Source organism: Hemitrygon akajei, chromosome 17 (genome assembly GCF_048418815.1).
Source record: "Hemitrygon akajei chromosome 17, sHemAka1.3, whole genome shotgun sequence".
Lineage (NCBI taxonomy): Eukaryota > Metazoa > Chordata > Chondrichthyes > Myliobatiformes > Dasyatidae > Hemitrygon > Hemitrygon akajei.
Window position 1 is genome coordinate 55879011 of NC_133140.1, and position 22299 is coordinate 55901309.

The window sequence follows — 22299 nt, forward strand, 5'->3', positions numbered from 1 at the left end:
CTGGGCTGTACCTTCCAAATATCCGGACCTGACTTGCACTACCTTACTTCCCCTTTTCTATTTTTTTATTATGATTTATAAGTTAAATTTTTATTATATTTACTTTGATTTGTACTCCAGGGAGCACGGAGCGCAGAATCAAATATCACTGTATTGATTGCTCTAGTAGTGCTTGGTGACCATAAAGTAAAGTAGAAAGTAGTAGTAGTAAATATTTACTGCTGGTGTCTTCCAAAACCTAGATACCCAAAGTATACCCCTTTTGTTACAGTGTTGAGGGATGGCTCTAGGAATATACAAATAACCAGAACAGGCTAAAGGACAAAACAGATCTGTCCTGCACTGCATTAAGTGGCACGAATACACCTTTAACAATGTGCTAATAGCTAGAACATTCTATTGTCTTATTCTATGTAGTTTCAATGGGACAGAGTCAGAATGTTCCATTAAATTGTGTACAGGTTTTGTTTCTTGAATACTGGTTCTTATTTTAGTTAACCTATAATTATGCTATCTTTAATGTCATAACTTCAGAATGATCTCTAACAGTAGCCCTTCTTTGGATACTTAATGGGATGCTCCTTGACCTCGTTCAAGTTTATTATAATCTGACTCCACATACTGTATATACAACCAAAATTTAAGTTGTAATACCAGTTAGAAAATTTAAATCAAACAAAACCCAGCTTAATCTGTAGAAATCCATTTAGGAATGCAGAGCTTTTGCACCTTTTAGCTTCCAGAGGACGTTCATCTGTTTTTACAGTTTTTTGACTCTATCTGCTGTTTTGATGTTTTCTGATTCCCCAAGATCAGTGTTTCTGTGTATAAAGCGAAAAATGACAAGCTTCAATTGAACAACATTCAATTGATTTGGACAATTTGAGAAAATGATTTGTATCCCTTCTCTTTGGCTTACAACACTTTATTTCTGAATAGTTATATTTTTCATCTGTTTCAAAAGCAATTCTTAAAATATTGGTCAAACAACCAGTCTTTTTAGGCTCCCTTCCACATTCCCAGACCAACTAGTCTGTCCTCGGCCTCCTCTATTACGAGAGCACCTCATATTCCACCTGGATAGTCTACAGTCCTATGGTGTGAACATTGAATTATCTCATGCCCCCTCTGCACCCACTGTATCTGTCCATCACACACATTCTCTTAATTCAGCATCTATGGAGAGGAATAAACAGTCAACATTTCAAGCTTGAATCATCAAAGTCAAAGGACTGATGAAGACCAGTTTCCAGGAAGGATTTGTGGTTGTGATATTGAATCTGGGTAAGCATATTGTCGAAGAGTCGGAGAGCAACCAATACCACAGCGGGAGAGCAGTGAGAGGATCTCACATAGTTCCTAAGTAAGAGATTTAATCTTCAGGGTGAAGGGCTTCTTCAGCCCTTTACCTTTTACACCTATTACCTCCCAGTTTCACTTTATTCCCCCCCCCCCCCCCCCCATCTTCCCTCACTCACCACCATCTCCCTGACCTGGCTTCACCTATCACCTGCCAGTTTGTACTCCTTCCCCTCCCCCCACCTTCTTATTCTGGTTTCCTCTCCCTTCCTTTCAAGTTCAGATGAAGGGTCTTGGCCCAGAACATCCTCTATTTATTCCTCTCCATATATGTTGCCTAACTTGCTGAGATCCTCAAGCATTTTTGGGTGTTCCTCTTAATTCTTCAATTAGGATTCCTTTAACTCCACTATTTCCATTTTCCCATCCCACCTGATTTCATGCTGCCTTCCTATCAGGTGGCAGCCATCTGACTCAGCTTGTACTCTTCCATCTGCCTATTACTCTTCCTTACCTGGATATTGCTTGGCAAATCTTGCTCTTCCTCTTTGCACTAGCTATTTCTCCTTGGTTCTTTCAGTCCAGGTGGATCAATCCAAAAAGTTGACTTGCCTCCAAAGCTGCTTGACCCACCAAATTCCTCCAGTGGATTTTTTTCCCTCCATATTTTAGCATCTGCAGTTTTTTATGTGTCCTTTTTTTTTGCTTTCTTCCTGTTTCTACTTTTGAAAATAATCTCATTTATTTTCTATTTTATTAATAAGTTATTGCCAGTGATAGCTACGGTATTTGTATTGCCCATCTTAACTGCCTTTGAGAAAATTATGGCAGGCTGCTGACTTGACCACTGCATAATTTTTGAAAATTTTTTTTTTGAAAACTGAAAACAATTGTAGAGTGAAACCACATGGAAATAGTTCTTTAGCTCATTATTTATGAGTAGACTACCAAATATTTATCTATATAAATACTGGAGTGGCCAATTTTAACTAACCAATTGCTGCAGATGGTGACCCCCACAGATTTGTTATACTTGTATGACGTGCCCTCCAATCACTCCAAAAATGATTGTTCCAAAAGTCAAAGGTATGTATTTGATATTTTATTGACAATTAGCAAAGATACAATATTGAAACAATGAAACTTAAGCATACTTCAATGTAAATAAACATAACTAAGAGGCCAATAAAAGATATGATATCCATCGCCCGTAGCTCCAAACTGCCCTGAACAAAGCACAAATATGAAACTTATTCCCTTTGCTTTTCCCACATTACCATTCGTGACTAGCTACCATTATAAACATAATAAATGCACAACATAGAATACAATGCAGATAGAGAACAGATACATGGCTCCTACATTCCAGCCCCCTAATTATTATAGTATAATAACTACAACTATATGCTACTGTGGCACAGGTTTCAGGAAATCCCAACATTCATACAAATGTCCTCTTTTTTGGTAAGCAGTCTTAAAGTCTTACAAGTCTTGACAAACCATGTTGTTCCAATTGACCACATTCAGGAAATTCTGTCTTGAATGGTTGCTGCCAAAGCTAATTTCTTTTTAAAACTGGAATCCTGTTGCCTGTCAGTTCTGTCTGAGTGTAGTTTCTTACACCACCATGGTATTGGTCCATTAATAATCCAATCCAGTATTGCTCTGATTGCATAGGGTCCATCATTAACACAATGAATCACTTCGAACAGCTCCAATGCCTTGGGCACATTCACCTGGATCAGCAGCTCGATTTCTGACTCAATTTCCAGCAAATGAATCTGCTTCAGGTGAGACCATTCCTAAAGATCTTTCTGATGAGGAACGTTCTCTTTCTAGACAGACATACTTTATTGCTTATAGATGCTAAGCAGTTCATAAAATTTACACTTTATAAGCCAGCCATTTCTAAACCTGAAACGACGTAGCTACTCACGACCTTCTCTTGACCCAAGGTGTGTAAAAGAATGTGTGTTTCTTTTTCCCGTCTGGCTAAGCTTGTCCATGAGCGTGCTGTATAGAACGTTGCTGTAGTACTTTGATCTAGGAAAGCGTAAGTAGCCACTGTCTAGTTAGACTTGAACTGGAATTGCAGCAAGTTTACAATCATGATCACCAGCCCCTGTAAGGGCATCAAATACCGGGGCTTACTCACTGCTGTGTTTGATTCTGTCATGCTTGTTTCAAATTTGTATCTTTCATCATTTCTGAGCTCATTTGTAGCTTCATTCTTCACAGTAGCCACACTAATGGTGTGACAGCCTGTCCCAGTTCATGCTTGCCAGATCCTTTTTGATACCATCAAAACTGGCCTTTCTCCAATTTAGAATCTCAACCTGCAGACCAAACCTATCCTTTTCCATATTTACTTTGAAACTAATGGCTTTGTGAGCACTAGATGCAACTTCAGTCACCTGCCCTATCTCATTCCCTAATAGCAGATCAAGTATCACACACTGTCTTGTTGGGACTTCAATGTACGATTAAGGAAACTTTTCCTGAACAGATTAGACAACCTATCCCATCTAATCCTTTCACTGTAGGGGAGCCCTATTCACTATGTGGAAAGTTAAAATCACCTACAATACCTTATGTTTCTTAGTCTGTAATCTCTCTGAAAATTTGTTCCTCTAAATCCCTTGGACTGTTGTGTAGTCTGTAATTTAGCCTCATTAATGTGGTTATTCTTTTCTTCTTTCTCAGTTCCTCCCATAGCACTTCACTGAGTACTCCAGACTGTCCTGACAGAACACTGCTATGACACTTCCCCTGACAAGTAACACCACCTATACTCCTCTAATCCCTCCCACTCTTTTGCACCCTGGAATGTAGAGCTGCAAGTCTTGTCCCTCCTGCAACCGAGTGTCACTAATAGCTGCAATATCATAATTCCAGATATTGATCCCACTCTGAGCTCATTTGCCTTTCCTATTATTCTTCCTGCTTTGAAGTAGACATAGCCTTGGACACTACTTGCTCCATGCTCAACAGTTTGGTTCCTGTTTTTGGTTGAGGTCTTACCTACATCTGTCTCCATAGCCTCTCTGCTAACTGTGGCATTCTGGTTTCCAACACACTGCAACTCTAGTTTAAATTTCACTGTGCAGCACTAGCAAACCTTCCCACTAAGATATTAATCCTCTTCCAGTTCAAGTACAACCCTTATGTTCAGGTCCCACCTTCCCTGGAAGAGAGCCCAATGATCCAAAAATCTCATGTCATCCCTCCTACACCAACTCATTAGCCACATTATTAGGTACTTGCCAGTGAAGTGACTTTACTAGAGGCACAACTAGTTTTGAAGAGCAGGTTTCCAGTACTACAACAGCAATGTTGTCGGATACTATAGCCAATTCCACATGAAGTGCTGTCAGCCATTTCCAGATATGCAAGAGAAAATTAAAGTAAGGCGGGGGCCAGTGCGATGGCCGTTGTTGGATGGGACAGAGTCAGAGAGGTGACCTTGAGGCTTTAGCTCTTTGAGGTTTCAGTCAGAGAAAGCAAAGAAAAGCTCAAGGTTAAGTTTTTTTCCCCTTCCTTTCTTTATATTTGCTCAATTAGGACAGTAGAGATGCCAGGCAGGATAGTTGAATGCTCCACTTGTGGGAAGACAGGGAGACCTCTAATGTCCCTGATGACCTCAACTGCAAGAAGTGCATCCAGCTGCAGCTTCTAACAATCTGCATTAAGGAATTGGAACTGGAACTGAATAACCTCTGAATCATTTGGGCGGCTGACAGGATGATAAATGGGACATATGGAGAGGTAGTTACACCCAAGGTGCAGGACACAGGAAGGGGAAAGGGGTTAAGGAGCCTGTGTAGGGTACCCCTGTTGTCATTCCTCTCAACAACAGGTATACCACTTTGGATACAGTCGGGGAAAAATACCTAACAGGAAAAACACAGTAATCGAGCATATGGCACTGAGTCTGCCTCTGTGACTCTGAAAGGAGAAGAGGCACGCTGTGGTTATAGGGGATTCATTAGTTAGGGGAACGGACAGGAGGTTCTCTGGGTGAGAATGAGATTCCTGGATGGTATGTTGCCTCCTGGGTGCCAGGGACTGGGATATCTCAGATCATGTCCACAATGTTCTTAAGTGGGAGGGTGAACAGCCTGAGGTCATACCAAATTTAGGTGCCAATGATATGGGTAGGATGAGGGAGGTTCTGCAAAGGAAGTTCAGGGAATTGGGTGCTGAGTTAAAAGGTAGGACCACCAGGGTTGTGATCTCAGGATTGTGACCCATTTCTTGTGCTAGTGAGACCAGAACTAGGAAGATTATACCATTTAATATGTGGCTAAGGTGTTGGCGTAGGAGGGAGAGCATAAGGTTTTTGGATCATTGGGCTCTCCTCCAGGGAAGGTGGAACCTGTACAGAAGGTAAATAAGAGAAAATCTTCAGTTGCTGGAAATCCAACTAACACACAAAATACTGGAGAACTCAGCAGGCTGAACAGCATCAATGGAAAAAAAGTACAGTCGACATTACGGTTCTTCCAGCATTTTGTGTGTGTTACCTGTACAGAAGGGACAGTTTGCACCTGAAATGGAGGGGGGCTAATATCCTAATGGAAAGGTTTGTTAATGCTGCACAGTGGGTTTTAAACTGGAGTTGCAGGAAGAAGGGAACCAGTTAGTGGAGACATGGAGGCAGATGTTGGTAAGACCCCAGATAAAGTTAGGAATCAAAAGGTTGAGCATTGTGTGACGGGTGTCCTGAGCTGTGTATATTTCAATACAAGAATTATCGTAGGAAAGGTGGATGACAATGCTGAAGATGAGAAAACTAGTTTACAAACAGAAGCACTGTATAGTGAGGGGAAGCTGTTGATGGGTAAGATTGCAGTCAACAAGATGAGTTGCAACGTAAAAGGTGGACAAAATCACAAACAGTCAATACAGGACTGAAGGTGTTATACTTGAATGCATGCAGTACTGTATACAGAATAAGGTAGATGAACTTGTAGCACAGTTGCAGATTGATAGGTATGATGTTGTAGTCATCACTGAGTCATAACTGAAAGAAGTTTCTAGCTAGAAGCTTAATGTCCAAGGATACACATTGTATCAAAAGTACAGAACGGAAGGCAGAGAGGTTGCTCTGTTGGTAAAAACAATTATCATTAGAAAGAGGTGACATAGGGTCGGAAAGTGTTGAATTATTGTGGACAAAGCTAAGGAACTGCAAGGGTAAAAAGACCCTGATGGGGGCTGTATACAGACCTCCAAAACAGTAGTAAGGGTGTGGGCTAGAAATTACAAGAGGAGATAGAAAATGCATGACAAAAGAGCAATGTTAAGAGTAGTCATGAGGGATTTCAATATGGAGGCAGATTGGGAAAAGCAGGTTGGTGCTGGATTCCAGGAGAGGGTATTTCTAGAGTGCCAAAAGATTTTTTAAGAGCACCTCATGATTGAGCCCAATAGGGGTTCAGCTATTCTGGATTGGATGTGGTGCAAAGAACCAGAATGGATTAGAGAGCTTAAGGTATAAGAACCCTTTGGGGCAAGTGATTATAATATTGAATTCACCCTGAAATCTGAGAAGGAGAAGCTAAAGTCAGATGTATCGGTATTACAGTGGAATAAAGGGAATTACAGAAGGCATGAGAGAGGACTTGGCCTGAATTGTTATTCCACTTTTCAAGAAGGGAGAGAGGCAATGCAATAGATAATGTAGAAGAAGAAGAAAATATTAGTAATAAATAAGTAAATCTATTACAGTATACGTATATTGAATAGATTTAAAATTGTGCAAAAACAAATAATATATATTTAAAAAGTGAGGTAGTGTTCATGGGTTCAATGTTCATACAGGAATTGGATGGCAGAGGGGAAGAAGCTGTTCCTGAATCGCTGAGTGTGTGCCTTCAGGCTTCTGTACCTCCTACCTGATGGTAACAGTGAGAAAAGGGCATGCCCTGGGTGCTGGGGGTCTTTAGTAATGGACGCCGCCTTTCTGAGACACCACTCCTTGAAGATGTCCTGGGTACTTTGTAGGCTAGTACCCAAGATGGAGCCAACTAAATTTACGACCCTGTGCAACTTATTTCGGTCATGTGCAGTAGTCCCCCCCCCCCGTACCAGACAGTGATGCAGCTTGTCAGAATGCTCTCCACGGTACATCTATAGAAGTTTTTGAGTGTTTTTGTTGACCAAATCTCTTTAAACTCCTAATGAAGTATAGCTGCTGTCTTGCCTTCTTTATAGCTGCATCGATATGTTGGGACCAGGTTAGGTCCTCAGAGATCTTGACACCCAGGAACTTGGAATTACTCACTCTCGTCCTTCTGGTCCCTCTTTGAGGATTGGTATGTGTTCCTTTGTCTCGAAGTCCACAATCAGCTCTTTTGTCTTACTGACGTTGAGTGCAAGGTTCTTGCTGCAACACCACTCCACTAGTTGGTATATCTTGCTCCTATATGCCTTCTCGTCTCCATCTGAGATTCTACGAACAATGGTTTTATCATCAAATTTATAGATGGTATGTGAGCTATGCGTAGCCACACAATCATAGGTATAGAGAGAGTTGAGCAGTGGGCGAAGCACACACCCCTGAGGTGCACCAGTGTTGATCGTAAGCGAGGAGGAGGTATTATCGCCAATCTGCACAGATTGTGGTCTTCTGGTTAGGAAGTCATGGATCCAATTTCAGAGGGAGATACAGAGGTCCAGGTTCAGTAACTTCTCAATCAGGATTGTGGGAATGATGGTGTTAAATGCTGAGTTATAGTCGATGAACAGTATTTTGACCTAGGTGTTTGTATTGTCCAGGTGGTCTAAGGCTGAGTGACGAGCCATTGAGATTGTGTCTGCTGTTGATCTATTGTGGTGGTAAGCAAATTGCAGTGGGTCCAGGTCCTTGCTGAGGCAGAGGTTCAGTCTAGTCATGACCAACCTCTCAAATCTCAAATCATTTCATCACTGTAGATGTGAGTGCCACTGGATGATAGTCATTAAGGTAGCTCACATTATTCTTCTTAGGCACTAGTATAACTGTTGCCTTTTTGAAGCGCGGGACCTTCTGCCCGTAGCAGTGAGAGGTTGAAAATGTCCTTGAATACTCTTGCCAGTTGGTTGGCACAAGTTTTCAGAGCCTTATCAGGTACTCCATCGGGACCTGTTGCCTGACGAGGGTTCACCCTCTTTAAAGACAGTCTAACATCAGCCTCCAAGACAGAGATCACAGGGTCACCAGTTGCAGCAGGGATCTTCACAGCTGTAGTTATATGCTCCCTTTCAAAGCGGACATAGAAGTTGTTGAGTTCATCTGGTAGTGAAGCATTGCTGTCATTCATGCTATTGGGTTTCACTTTGCAGGAAGTAATGTCTTGCTATAGTTGTCGTACATTCGATGTCGCCTCCAATCTCATTCGGAATTGTCTCTTCACCCTTGAAATAACCCTCTGCAAGTAATTCCTAGTTTTCCAGTCCAGACCTAGGTCGCCAAACTTGAATACCACAGACCTAGCCTTCAGCAGATGACTATCTCCTGGTTCATCCATGGCTTTTGGTTTGGGAATGTACAGCAAGTCTTTGTAGGCACACACTCTTCCTTACATGTTTTAATAAAGTCGGTAACAACTTCAGCATGCTCATCCAAGTTTGAAGATGAATCCCTGAATATGGTCCAGACCACTGATTCAAAACCATCCTGTAAGCACTCCTGTGCTTCCCTTGTCCATACCTTCTTGGTCCTCACTACTGGTACTGCAGTCTTCAGTCTCTGTCTGTACTCAAGGAGTAGAAGTGCAACCAGGTGATCAGATTTCCCGAAGTGGGAGCGTGGTATAACACGGTAGGCATTCTTGATGGTGGTGTAACAAAGGTCCAGTGTCTTGTTTCTTCTGGTATTGTAAGTGATCTGTTGATGGTAAAGAGTCTATCTTATTGTGATAGGGGAACATTCAATCATCTTGAAACAGTGCTGTAGAAGCTGTCCATGAGCCTGGTGGTACATGCTCTCATATTTTTGTATCTTGAGTCTGATGAGCAGGGGAGAAGAGAGAATGTCTGGGGTCAGTAGGACCTTTACGTTGGCTGCTTTACTGAAGCAGCAAGGTGTAGACAGAATGTATAGCATTTCCTTGATGTTCTGAGCTTTGTCCACAACTCTGCTCATTCTTACGATCAAAAGTTCAGAGCAGTTCAAAAGATCAAAGTAAATTTATTATCAAAGTACTTATATGCCACCACATACAACTCTGAGATTCATTTTCTTATGGGCATACTCATTAAATCTATAGAATAATAAGTATAACATAATCAATGAAAGATTGCACCAACTTGGGCGTTCAAGCAGTGTGCAAAAAAACAACAAAACTCAAATACAAGAAGAAAGTAAAAAAATAAATGAATGAATATTGCAAAGATAGATGAAATGTCCTTGAAAATGAGTCCAATGGTTGTGGGAATATTTCAAAGATGGGCAAGTGAAGTTGAGTGATGTTGTTCCCTTTGGTTCAAGAGCCTGGTGGTTGAGGGGTAGTAAATGTTCTTGAACATAGTTGTGTGGGTCCTGGTGCTTCTGTCCCTTCACAGTGAGAAGAGAGCATGTCCTGGGTGGTGGGAGTCTCTGATGATGGATGCTGCATTCCTGTGATAGTGTTTCATGCAGATGTGCTCAGTGGTGGGAGGGCTTTATCCGTGACGGACTGGGCCATATCTACTCATTTTTATAGGAATTTTCATTCAAGGGCATTGATGTTTCCATACCAGGCTGTGATGCAGCCAGTTAATATACTCTCCAGTACGACTCTATAGAGGTTTGCCAAAGTTTTAGATGTCATGCTGAATCTCCACAAACTCCTAGGGAAGTAGAAGTGCTGCCATACTTTCTTGTAATTGCACTTAAGTGCTGGGCCTAGGACAGGTCCTCCGAAATAATAACAACAAGGAATTTAAAATTGCTGACCCTCTCAGCCTCTGGTCCTCCAATGAGGACTAGCTCATAGACCTCTGGTTTCCTTTTCCTGAAGTCAATAATCAACTCCTTGGTCTTGTTGCCACTGAGTAAGAGGTTCAATCACAAACAAGAAAAAAATCTGGAGGTGCTGGAAATCGAAGCACCACACACAAAATGCTGGAGGAACTCAGTAGGCCTGTTGAGTTCCTCCAGCAATTTGTGTGTATTGTTTGAGTAAAAGATTGTTGTTATGACACCCCTCAACCATATTTTCAGTCTCCCTTCTGTATGTGGTTCCTCATCACCTTTGATTCGGCCTACAACAGTGGTGTTGTCAGCAAACTTGAATATAGCTTTGGAGGTGTGCTTAGCCACACAGTCATAAGCGTAAAGTAAGTAGAACAGGGGACTAAGCACGTGGACCCACATGGATCCATGGTCCCAGGTTGGGAACCCCTGATCGAGATGATCCAGGTAATAATTCTCTAAGATCCCTTAATTTGACTCCACTGTGCTAATCTTTGTTTTTATTTGATGTGTTTCAGATCCTAGTTGATTTTGAAGTTAGTAGATGCTGGATGATAACTAGATGATGTCCGAACACGATTTGACAGATGTGGTTCAAATTGCTGTTGAGGATTTGACACAAGATCAAACAGGTAAGTGCAGTGTTACAGCAGAAATTATTAGACAAATAAGTAATTTTGGAAAAGCATTTACATTTTTATTCATTTTGAGATATGGGCAGTGCTAGCAAGGCAAAATTTATTGCCCACCCAAAATTGTGTTTGAAAAGTTGTTTGAATTGTTGCAATCTCTTTAGTGGAAAATGGAATTTCCAGGATTTGGACCCAGCAAGGATGAAGAGCAGTGATATATTTCCAGGTCAGGATTTTGAGTGATTTACTGAGGGAACTGTAGGTAGTAATGTTTTCATCTACCTATCGCTATCAGCTTCATTTTCCTGTGGCCTGATATCCACTTCTTGGTGGTTGAGCTTGCAGATTTGACCCTTCTCATGAGCTGTTCGGATGAGTAACTGCAATACATTGGTAGATAGTAGATACTTCAGCCCCCATGCTCTTTGATAGAGTGAATTAATGTTTAGGATGGTTAGTGAGTTGCCAATCAAGAAGATGCTTTATCCTGGGAGGTGTGATCCTCTGTGGAATTGTTGATGTTGCATACCTCCTGGGAAGTAGAGAGTATTCCTGACTTGTGCCTCATAACAAGTCTTGTGCAATCATTGCAAGATCCCCAGCCTCTGACTTACTTTTTTAATCACAATCTTTATGTGGTTGGTCCACTTGAATGGCTTATTCCTCTCAACCCCATTCTCCTTGCCTTCTCCTTATAACATTTGAAGTCATGACTAATCAATAACATATCAAACTCCTTTAAATATACCCAATAATGGCCTCATATTGTGGTTCTGAATTCCGCAGATTCACCACCCTCTAGTTAAGGAAATTCCTCCTCATCTCTGTTCTAAAGGGACATCCTTGTATTCTGAGACTGTGCCCTCTGGTACAGACTGCTCCACTACTGGAAATGTGTCTTCCATGTCCACTCTGTCAATATTCTTTCAATATTCTATAGGCTTCAATGAAATTTTCCCACATTCTTTTAAGCTCCAGTGAGTACAATCCCAGAGCAATCAAATGCTCCTCATTTGCCAAACCCTTTCATTCCTAGGATTATTCACATGAACCTCTTCTGGGTCCTCTCCAATGCCAGCATTTTTTTAGATAAGAAGCCCAAAACTGCTCACAATATTCCAAGTGCTGTCTGATCGATGCCTTATAAAGCCTCAGCATTACAGGCTTGCTTTTATCTTCTTGTCCTTTGAAAATGAATGCTAACATTGTATTTGCTTTCTATAGTAAAGTGCATGACCATACACTTCCCTACACCCTGTCTGCCACTTTGCCCACTCTCTTAATCTGTGCAGATCCTTCTGCAGACTACCTGCCCCTCTACCTATCTTTGTATCATCTGTAAATCCAACAATTCTGTCATCTAAATCATTGACATGTAATGTGAAGAAAAGCCGTCCTAATACCAATCTGTGTGGAACACCACTAGTTGTCAGCAGCCAACCAGATAAAGTCTCATTTATTCCCATTCTTTGCCTCCTGGCAGTCAGCCAATCTTCTATCCATGCTAACAAGAGCATGTTTGTGATTGGATTACTACACTGAGAAGTCTCTTCTAGGGATGCCTACCCTGAAGAAGTTTAAATCTTCTCTTCAATGGGAATTCAGAGAAATCCTCTCTCACTGCTCCCCCTCTGTGACCTCTGTGGCCCTCCTGTCCTGCTGAAGGGTCTTGGCCTGAAATGCCGACTGTACTCTTTTCCATAGATGCTGCCTGGCCTGCTGAGTTCCTCCAGCATTTTGTGTTTGTTGCTTCTATCCATGCTAATATATTTCCTACAATACCATGGACTTTTATCTTGTTTAGCAACCTCATGTGATACCTTCTGAAAATCTGAGTAAACAACATTCACTCTATCTATCTATCCTTCCTGTTATTTCCTCAAAGGATTCCACCAGATTTAACAGGTAAGATTTCTACTTGAGGAAACAATGCTGACTTTGGAGGCATGTGATAAAATTAGCCAAGTACCCTAAAGCCTCATCCTTAATAATTGATGCCAATATCTTCCCAACCACTGAAGTTGGGCTAACTGGGCCCTGATTTCCTTTCTTTTCCTCCCTTTTTTAAAGAATTGTGAGACATTTGCAATTTTCCACTTGTACATAACCATTACAGAATCTAATGATCCTTAAAAGATCACTGCTAATCTTCCACAATCCCTTCAGCTACCTCTTTCAGAACCATGAGGTGTAGTCCATCTGGTCCAGGTGTCTTACCTATTTTCAGATCTTTTAGTTCCCCAGGTACCTTCCTCTTAATAATGATACTGTACTCATTCCTACCCCTGACATGCTTGAATTTCTAGCATTCTGCTGGTATCTTTCATAGTGAAGACTGATGCAGAATATTTATAAGTTCATCCACCATTTCTCAATCCCCCATCACTATCAGCTTCATTTTCCAGTGGCCTGATATCCACTCTTGACTCTTTTTAATTCTTTATATGTCTGATAAAAAGTTCTGTTTTTATATTATTGACTAGTTTACCTTCACATTTCATCTTTTTTTCCCCTCATTTAATGCTTTTGTAGTTGCCTTCTTTTGATATCTAAAAGCTTCCCAGTCCTCTAACTTTCCATCAATTTTTGCCATATTATATGCCCTCTCTTTTGCTTTTATACGGTCTGACTTTCTTTCTTATTCATGGTTGCCTCATTCTCCCTTTAGAATATTTTATCTTTGGGATGAACTAATCTTGTGTCTTCTGAATTATTCTCAGAAACACTAGCCTGCCATCATCCCTGCTAGTGTTCCTTGCAAATCAACTTTGGCCAGTGTCTCTCTGATGCCTCTGTAATTCCATTTACTCCATTGTAATACGGATACATTGAATTTTAGCTTCTCTATAGTATTTCTGTTTTTGCACATTTTTTAATGATCTATTCAATATATGTAATTGATTTACTTGTTTATTTGTTATATTTTATTTATTTATTTATTATTATTATTTTCTCTCTCTCTGCTAGATTATGTATTACATTGAACTGCTGCTGCTAAATTAACAAATTTCACGTCACATGCCGGTGATAATAAACCTGATTCTGATTCTCAAAATGCAGGGTGAATTCTATCATATTATGATCACAGCCTCCTAAGGGTTCCTTTACCTTATCAAATCTAGTTCATTACACAACATCCATTCTAGAATTGCCTTTCCCCTAATGAGGTCAACCATAGGCTGCTCAATAAAGCCATTCTACAAATTCCCTCTCTTGTGATAGAGCACCAGCTATCTGCATATCCCAATCCACCTGCATATTAAAATCCCCCATGACTGTCATAACATTGGCCTTTTTACATGCATTTTTTAATCTTCCTTTGTAATTTGTACCCCACATCCTGGCTACTGTTCAGGGGCCTGTATATAACTCGCACTCCCAACTGTGATCTTCTTTCAGCCACACCTGCCAATCTGCCATATTGCCAATCTCTGACTGTGGTACAAGATCATCTACTTGGGTCAGAAGTAGTTAAGATGCTGTCTTGTTGGAGGTGGTTATTGATCAGCAGTTCCTTGCAAGAAAGTTAAGATGGTGCTGTTGACTGTTCAGCTTCGGAACTAGGTTAGGAAACTCACTACACGATGCTTAATTAATTGAACCTTGCACTTTATTGTCTTTGCACAAACAACCATGTGACAATGTTGATCACGGGCTAACAACTTAGAACATCAATTCTACTGTTCCCTTTGTACCAACACTTACTCAGTCCACTTTTCCAATTTATAATACCAAAATAGGGGATCTCCATTGGTCAGATGATCAATCCTTTCTTCTCCCACCCCCTGGCATGGGGGTTCTTCCTTGTGATGGTTGGTCTCTTGAGAGAGTTATTGTTGGTAGCACAATATTCATTCGTTATCAATTTAAGTGTAGCGTTCTAGTGTCATTGGATATACATCACCTGGGCAATTCTTAACACCTTTTTATTAGCTCTGATTCATGGCTACAACCCACATTGTTCTATGATTTCTGCCTTTCCCACCCCACCCCCTCCAGCCTTATGTATTTGTTTCTTTCAACTCCACGACTGGTCCAAACTAGTCAAACTAGGGGACCTAGACATTAACAAGATTACAGATTGCTTCTCTGGTATGTCTGGCATTTTATAAGAATTGAAAATACACTTGGACTAAGACGTTAACTGTTCTGTGCTATCACCAGTGGGATCATCAATTGATCTGCCACCTGTCTTCAGGAGTTTCGGCCCACTTATGATCAGACTCCCTCGAGCTGGTGGGCTAAAGCACCACCTCCCACTGGTGAGCTTAAAAACTTAACATCTGCCTCTATCAGAGTTGTTGGTCGCTTCCATCCACCAGATAGTCTACTCTTCAGGTGTCTATGCAACTACTGAAGGGTTTGCAAAAGATGGTACTCTGTCCGACTATCTGCCCCTCTGGACGTACTTGGTCCACACCCATAATGATCCTGTCTCTGCTGTCTCAGCTACAGGCCTGCTGGTTGACTTGATCTCTCTTCTAGTGAAGCCAAAGTCACGCAGCCACTGGAAGGGGGGAAGGGGGACTGCAAGGACAGTCTCACAAAATGGGTGTCTCTATCCCATTGTCCTTGACCCATTTGAGTTTGATATTTTCTTCCATATTTCAAATATGCCATGACCAACAGCACTACCGAATGTGTGTGACTACTCTCTGGTAGTTTAAAAAAAAGATAAGAAAACTGACTAAAAATAACCTTTTCTGAGGTAATTTCTGTTAAATTGTCACTGCAAACTGAAGGGGCAAGCGATGGTAAAGTGAGTTCAGGGGATGATCTGAGATGGTGCGTTGTAGAATTGTTGCAGATGGAGTTACAATTGGCCCGGGTGTGAGATTGAATTGCTCTGGGCACTGAAAGGAGAAGTCGGGACCCGGGCAGAGGAGATTCAGTGTCTGTATGAAACTCCGCTGGTTTCCTTGACTGTGTAAGTCTAGGGAATACACACCACCGATCCTGTTATACCCATGACATTGAGACAGCTCTCCCACCCCAAACTCCCAAAAAAGTGTGGATGCTGTGCAATTTACAACTCAGTGCCAAGAAATAACATACAATAGACTGCATACAATTAAAGGAATTATATTTATGAATTTTAACTTAACTGAAGGGTTAGTAAAGACAAGAAAAAAACAAAAGAAAAAGGGCCCATTATAATTAAACAGTCAAATGTGCCCAAGTTGGAGCTTAACTCTTCCGAAAGTCATACATATTCACTGATGCTCAGTAGACCCCCGGCACCTTGCTCCATCGAATTGTGGTCCCCACTGGGTCGAAGCCTATTACCAATTCTCTCCGGCGTATTCTCTCTTCATCTCCTGCTGAACAAAAAATAAACCCAACATCAACCTTGGTGTCCCTCACTAAAACTTACCAGTTCCACCAGCCTAATTGGATGACAGCATCCCTCATCTTCAACAATAACCCAAACAGGCTGAAAGCAGGACAGGCTGCTCTTACAGAACTGCTATAATGAAATACCTACAGCATAGCAGTAAAAATTTTAACCGGGGTGTTACACGTACAACTGGCCGGGGTGTGAGGTTGGATTGCTTTGGGCACTGAGCTGATTTGAAGAGCTTGGGAGTGGCTTTGAGCTGGGTGACAAAATCTGGGTCTGGAGTGAGTCACTGGGCGACATCTAGGCCAGGAGCCTTTTGCTGCAGCTGGGTCCTAGTGTGAGGTGCGATTTGCTTTTTAGATAAATTAAACACCGGCCCAGATTAGAGGTGAGAGCCAATTTCACTCAGTCTCTATGATGTTCACTCTGCTGTCAAGGGACTTCTGCCATTTGGTCAATTTAAACAGCAGCCCAGGTAGACTGAAAAGACAGGGTCAGGACGAGAGCTGAATTCACTCCTTCCCCGTGATGGTCACTCCTCTCTCCATGGTGCTAAGCTATGAAGACTGCCCCGGCTGCTGTGCCTGCTAATATGATGAGATAAGTGAGACTTTGGGCTTAATCCAGGGTTTGGATCTAAGGACTCAATTTTGGTTCTGAATGTAGTTTTTTGCTTTAATTGTATTTTTGCTTAAATTTGTATTTTTTCTTTCTTTTGCTGTTGCTGAGTGCTGGTCTTTTCTCTTCCTTTTTTTTAATTGATCTCTTTCAACTTTCTTTCTTTGTGGCCCCCTGTGAGCAAGCAAATCTCAAGGTTGTTGAATCTATACAGTCTTTGATAATACATGTACTTTTTATTGAATCTTGAAAGTTACTTGCCACTTCTTGGCCCTTGCCAGAATGTTATCTAGGATTTGCTGCTTACGGGCATGGGCTGCTTCATTTCTTATGGGATTGAAATGCCAACTAAACATTGTGTATCCTTAAGCTGGAAGGAAAGACATTTTCACATTGTCAGTTATATGCTAGTGTCATAACTACCCAGGGAAGAGCTTGGCTTGAGGCACAGCTATCTCTGGAGCTCAGGTCTTCATGACTGCAGCTGTAAGTTGTCTGTCCCATAGTCTTCACTGCTCTCGGCTGATTCCAGATATCATCTGGAGTGAAATATATCTGTTTTGGTGGGGAGCTCAGGAAATTAATCATCTATCCAGCATTTTAAGCTGAAAATTGTTGTGAATGCTGTAGCCTTTTCTTTTAATGCTCACATGCTAGTTCTGTTGTAATTGAGAATCCGCCCAGAGTTGGATGTAGTCGAACTGCAGAGGTTTGTTCTAATCATCAGTTTTGAGCTGCAGCTTTGCTAGGTAGGTACCTGATTATTTTAATGGACTATATGCTCACTGCTACTCCTGAACCAGGTTTGATACCAATAGTGGAGTGAGGAATATGCTGACAGTGTGATAGTGGTTGTGTACATTCTGCTGCTTCTACTTTTAGGTCACAGCTCCTCATGGATGCTTAGTTTTGAGCTGTGAGACCCTTCTATCCCATTTATCACTTTCATCGTGTCAGATAAATTCTTATTTGCCAGGGATACTGTACTTTCTTGGGTCTTAGGAGCAAAGAAAAAGAGACAAGTCAATGAAAGAAGAGGGCAAGGGAGTGTTGACCTTTGGATAAGTGATGAGGGTTTAGGTGGGATTTGAAAAAGAAGTCTTTTTACTCCAGGATGTTTGGATGTGCGTGAGGAGCTGGTGTCTGCAGTTACTCTCAAAGCTTAGAAGTACCTAGACAACTCTTAAATCATCGAAGCATTTATCAGTTGAGTGCAGGTAATTGGGATTTGTACTTGATGGTCAATATAGAAATGTTTCTATGCTGTGAAAATCTGATTCCATGACTAAGGTTTCTACATTGGGTCTAAAGGCCACTGCTGCATTAAATCTGTGGCAAATTTTTATATAAATTAATGAAAGCAATTAATTTTATGTAATTTCCCAATATTTAACATAATTTATGAAATCACAGGGTAAAGATAGTTGGACATCCTTTGGTCACATCTGCAATTTTGAGCATGTCTATCAAATTTCATCTATTTCAGATGTTTTGGAGAATCATCAGCCTGAAGATGGAGCTGTACAACCAGCTATTAAACGCCCACGTGTAGAAATTACAAATGGGCAGCCTATCCAAGATGCCACAATAAAGGTATCCTTAAGTTAATGCAAGACTTTAAGATTATCTTTTTGAATTATTGTTCAAAAATATGAATCTGTGCATGTCCCTGGAATTTTCTTAATTTTGAAACAGGTGCAAAATAGCTTTTTGATTCATCTTTATGTGTATGTTTCTTCAGAATTTAAATAAAAATAACCTAATAAGTTAGTCACCTTTTTCTGGATTAGAGAAGGCAGTGCGTTATTGATTTTTAGCTAACAGCTCCTTTTAGCATATTATTGTTACCCTTCTCTCTCCATCTAGAAGCATTCATTCAATCCACAAATGCAGTGATATCATTGATTAAATATTACCCATGGGTTAGTAGTCACAAGTGAATGGTTTGGTTGTGATTTTCTGTGTAAAAGTGGATAAAAAGGATAATTGGCCTTTAATTGGTTTTACTTTGGCTAATTTCTGTAACTAATCCCTATTACCATTCCTGGCTGTCCTCAAGTGACATAACTTTTCTTGTAATCATATTTATTAATATATCAATAACCCATAATTTGTTAAAGTAATATATTAATTTACTTGCACACTTGTAGATTTATTTCCTCAGTCTTCAAGCTTAAATTATTTGCATCCCAGTTGTTTGATAATGTGAATTGTTTATGAAAGAACTGGATGTATCGGATAAAGCAAGACCAATGGTTTCTGTTTAATCTATTCACATTCTAGATGGGTAAAGTATCAGAAACATGACAAAGAACTGGAATGAATTAGAAAACAAAAAGCAAAGGGTGGATGTTTGAAATAAATTTACAATTTTTAGAAGTGAGACACCACAGTTTCATTTGTTCATTTTGTGGGTTGAGTTGTTTTGCAAGAATATTAATCTCATTATTAATTCACAAAATGTCCCTTTCCTGAGGGCTTTGTATCTCAATTATATAACTTGTGCTTTCGTAGCAAACTCTGAACCCATTATTATTTTGATTGTAACAGTGGTTGAATAAAGGTGTGGTGTTAAATATGATTCCACTAGATGGCGACCTTGCTCCTATTCCAGACTAGTTTTGCAAATATCATTTTTAAAAAGTAGATTTCTTTCCTTCCTAAATATACTATCTTCTGTCATATTCTATGAAAAGTAATTACAAATTACTATTATTTTTGCTGTCATTAAAACATCTAATGGGCTGTAACTTTTAAAAGAAAATTTAAAACCTGACAGTTTTGCATTCTACGTTGCAAGTAAGTTAAATAGTTTGCAATATTTATGATCATCAGCAAATATTTATCTTTTAATTATTTTACTGGCATATTTGGGCAAATGTTATTAGACCCTTAACCCTTTATTGTGCATTTAACATTGCTGAGTAATGAAGAATTTTCATAAACATAATAGCTCAAAATAATATTTCATGTTTTAATTTTGAGAAATGAGATTTTCTCATGTTTTATTCTCATTAGTTTTGTTCTGGTTTGTGAATAACTGTACCATTTTGAACACTTTAGGGACATTAATGTTTGCTTCCTATTTTTGGCTCAAAGTTAAGAATGTTGAGATACCTTTAAACTAGCAAAATAGTCAATGAACACAATTTGACACTAAATAACAGAAGTGAATGTTAGGGTAAATGAAGATGTAGTGTTTAAAGAAGAAAACAAATAGAGGGCCGTAGAAGTTTAGGGAAGGTATATAAAACCAAGCACTTTAGCAATTAGAAGAACAGCAGTCATTGGTGAAGCCAGGTAATGAAAGAAACCAAGAAATGGAGAAGCACTGATACCTAAGAATTGCCTTGCAATTGAAGCAAAAAAAAAAGCACAGAATCAGAATTAAGTTTAATATCACTGGCATATGTTGTGAAATGTGTTGTTTTGCAGCAGTAGTACATTGCAATACATAAAAAAAAATCTATGAATTTCAGTATATGCATGCACTCAAGCACTCATACACTTACACACTCATGCACACAATTAAATAAATAGTGCAAAAGGAGAGCAAAAACTAAAAAATATATGTATTTATATATTCAGGTAGTGTACGTGGGATCATTGTCCATTCAGAAATCCTATGGCAGTGGGGAAGAAGCTGTTCCTAAAATGTTGAGTGTGTGTCTTTGTACTCTTGTACCTCCTTGATGGTAACAATGAGAAGATGGAACGTCCGGGGCCTCCATTAATGACGGATGCCGCTCTTTTGAGGCATCGCCTTTTGAAGATGCCCTGGGCTGAATGGCCTAATTCTGTTCCTATGTCTCAAGGCCTTATGGCTAGTGCCATGATGGAGCTGGCTCAGTTTGCAACTTTTTGCAGCTTTTTCTGATCCTATGCAGTGGTTCCTCCATATCAGACAGTGATACAACCAGTTAGAATGCTTTCCACGGTACATCTGTAGAAATTTGTGAGAGTCTTTGGTGACATACCAAGTCTCCTCAAACTCCTAATGAAATATAGCCTTCTTTGTAATTGCATCAATATATTGGGTCCAGAGTAGATCTTCAGGGATGTTGACACCCAGAAACTTGGAACTGCTCATTTTTTACACTAGCTGATCTCTCAGTAAGGACTGGTGTGTGTGATCCCTCAACTTTTTTTTCATGAAGTCCACAGCAACTCCTTGGTGTTACTGACATTAAGTGCAAGCTTGTTGTGACACTACTCAACTAGCTGATCTGTCTCACTCCTGTATGCCTCATTAACATCTGATATTCTGCCAACAATAGTTATGTCACTGGCAAATTTATTGATGGTGTTTGAGCCTTGCCTAGCCACGCAGTTGTGGGTGTAGAGAGAGTAGAGTAGTGGGCTAAGCTTGCATCCTTGAGGTGCACCAGTGTCGATTGTCAGCGAGGAGGAATGTTATTTCCAATCTGCACTGACTCTGGTCTCCCGATGAGGAGGCAGGAAATTCAGTAGGTCAAGTAGCATCCATGCAGAGAAAAACAGATCAATGACTGCATTAAAACTGCTATCCTGGAGGTCCTGTCCTTTAACTTGGCACCTAGCTCCCTAAACTCACCTTTCAGGACCTCCTCACTCTTCCTACCCACGTCATTGGACCCTACATGGACCACGACATCCGGCTTCACCCTCCTTCTTGAGAATACTGAGAACTCGATCCGAGATATCGCGGACCCTGGCACCAGGGAGGCAACAGACCATCCGGGATTCTCGATCTCTTCCACAGAACCTCCTATCTGACCCCCTAACTATCGAATCCCCTATCACTACTGCTCTCCTCTTTTCCCTCCTTCCCTTCTGAACTGAAGGTCCAGTCTTGGTGCCAGAGACGCAACCACTGCAACTTGTCCCTGGTAGGTCGTCCCCACCAACAGTATACGTATTGTTGATGGGAATGGCCACAGGGGTGCTCTGCTCTTCCTGTCTATTCCCCTTCCCTCTCCTGACAGTCACCCAACTACCTGTCTCCTGACTCCTAGGGGTGACTATCTTCCTGAAACTCCTGTCGATTTTTGCCTCTGCCTTCCGAATGATCCGAAGTTCCTCCAACTCCAGCTCCAGTTCCCTAACATGGTTTGTCAGGAGCTGCAGCTGGATGCACCTTTTGCAGGTGTAGTCATCAGGGACAACAGTGCTCGCCCTGACTTCCCACATACTCAAACGGAGCACTCAACTGCCCTAACTGCTGCCTCCATTACCTACTCCTAAGCTAATTAGATTAATTAAAGGAGCTTACCAGGCCTTACCTCACCCGGAGTGAAGCTCGTACTCAGCCTCTGCTCGCTTTTTGAATTCTCCCGCTGCCTCACAGGCTGACTTTCATACACTTGCGCAGTTGTGCCCCGTTCAAACCGCCGAAGCCTGATTGAGCCAAAGCCGACCCATTCTGTCTTAGTCCACTCCGACAATGGCCGCTACAACTATGGCCGCTGTATATGGCGGTCTTCCTTTTCAAC

At 40.9% G+C, this 22299-nt stretch overlaps 1 protein-coding gene across 8 annotated transcripts in view; it reads left to right on the forward strand.

Moving 5' to 3' along the window:
• The window catches only part of banp (BTG3 associated nuclear protein), a 172504-nt gene that overhangs the window by 7246 nt on the left and 142959 nt on the right, over positions 1 to 22299 (forward strand). For 7 of the 8 annotated variants that reach the window (XR_012101914.1, XM_073070169.1, XM_073070167.1 and 4 more), the window contains exons 2-3: positions 10756 to 10869; positions 18315 to 18421. Coding sequence is in view for 6 of the 8 variants with exons in the window: in XM_073070169.1 (XP_072926270.1) it covers positions 10800 to 10869; positions 18315 to 18421 (177 nt within the window). In the remaining 2 variants the exon portion in view is untranslated. Of the gene's footprint in view, positions 1 to 10755; positions 10870 to 18314; positions 18422 to 22299 lie in introns of those variants that run through there. The other variant, XM_073070173.1, reaches the window with a different exon arrangement.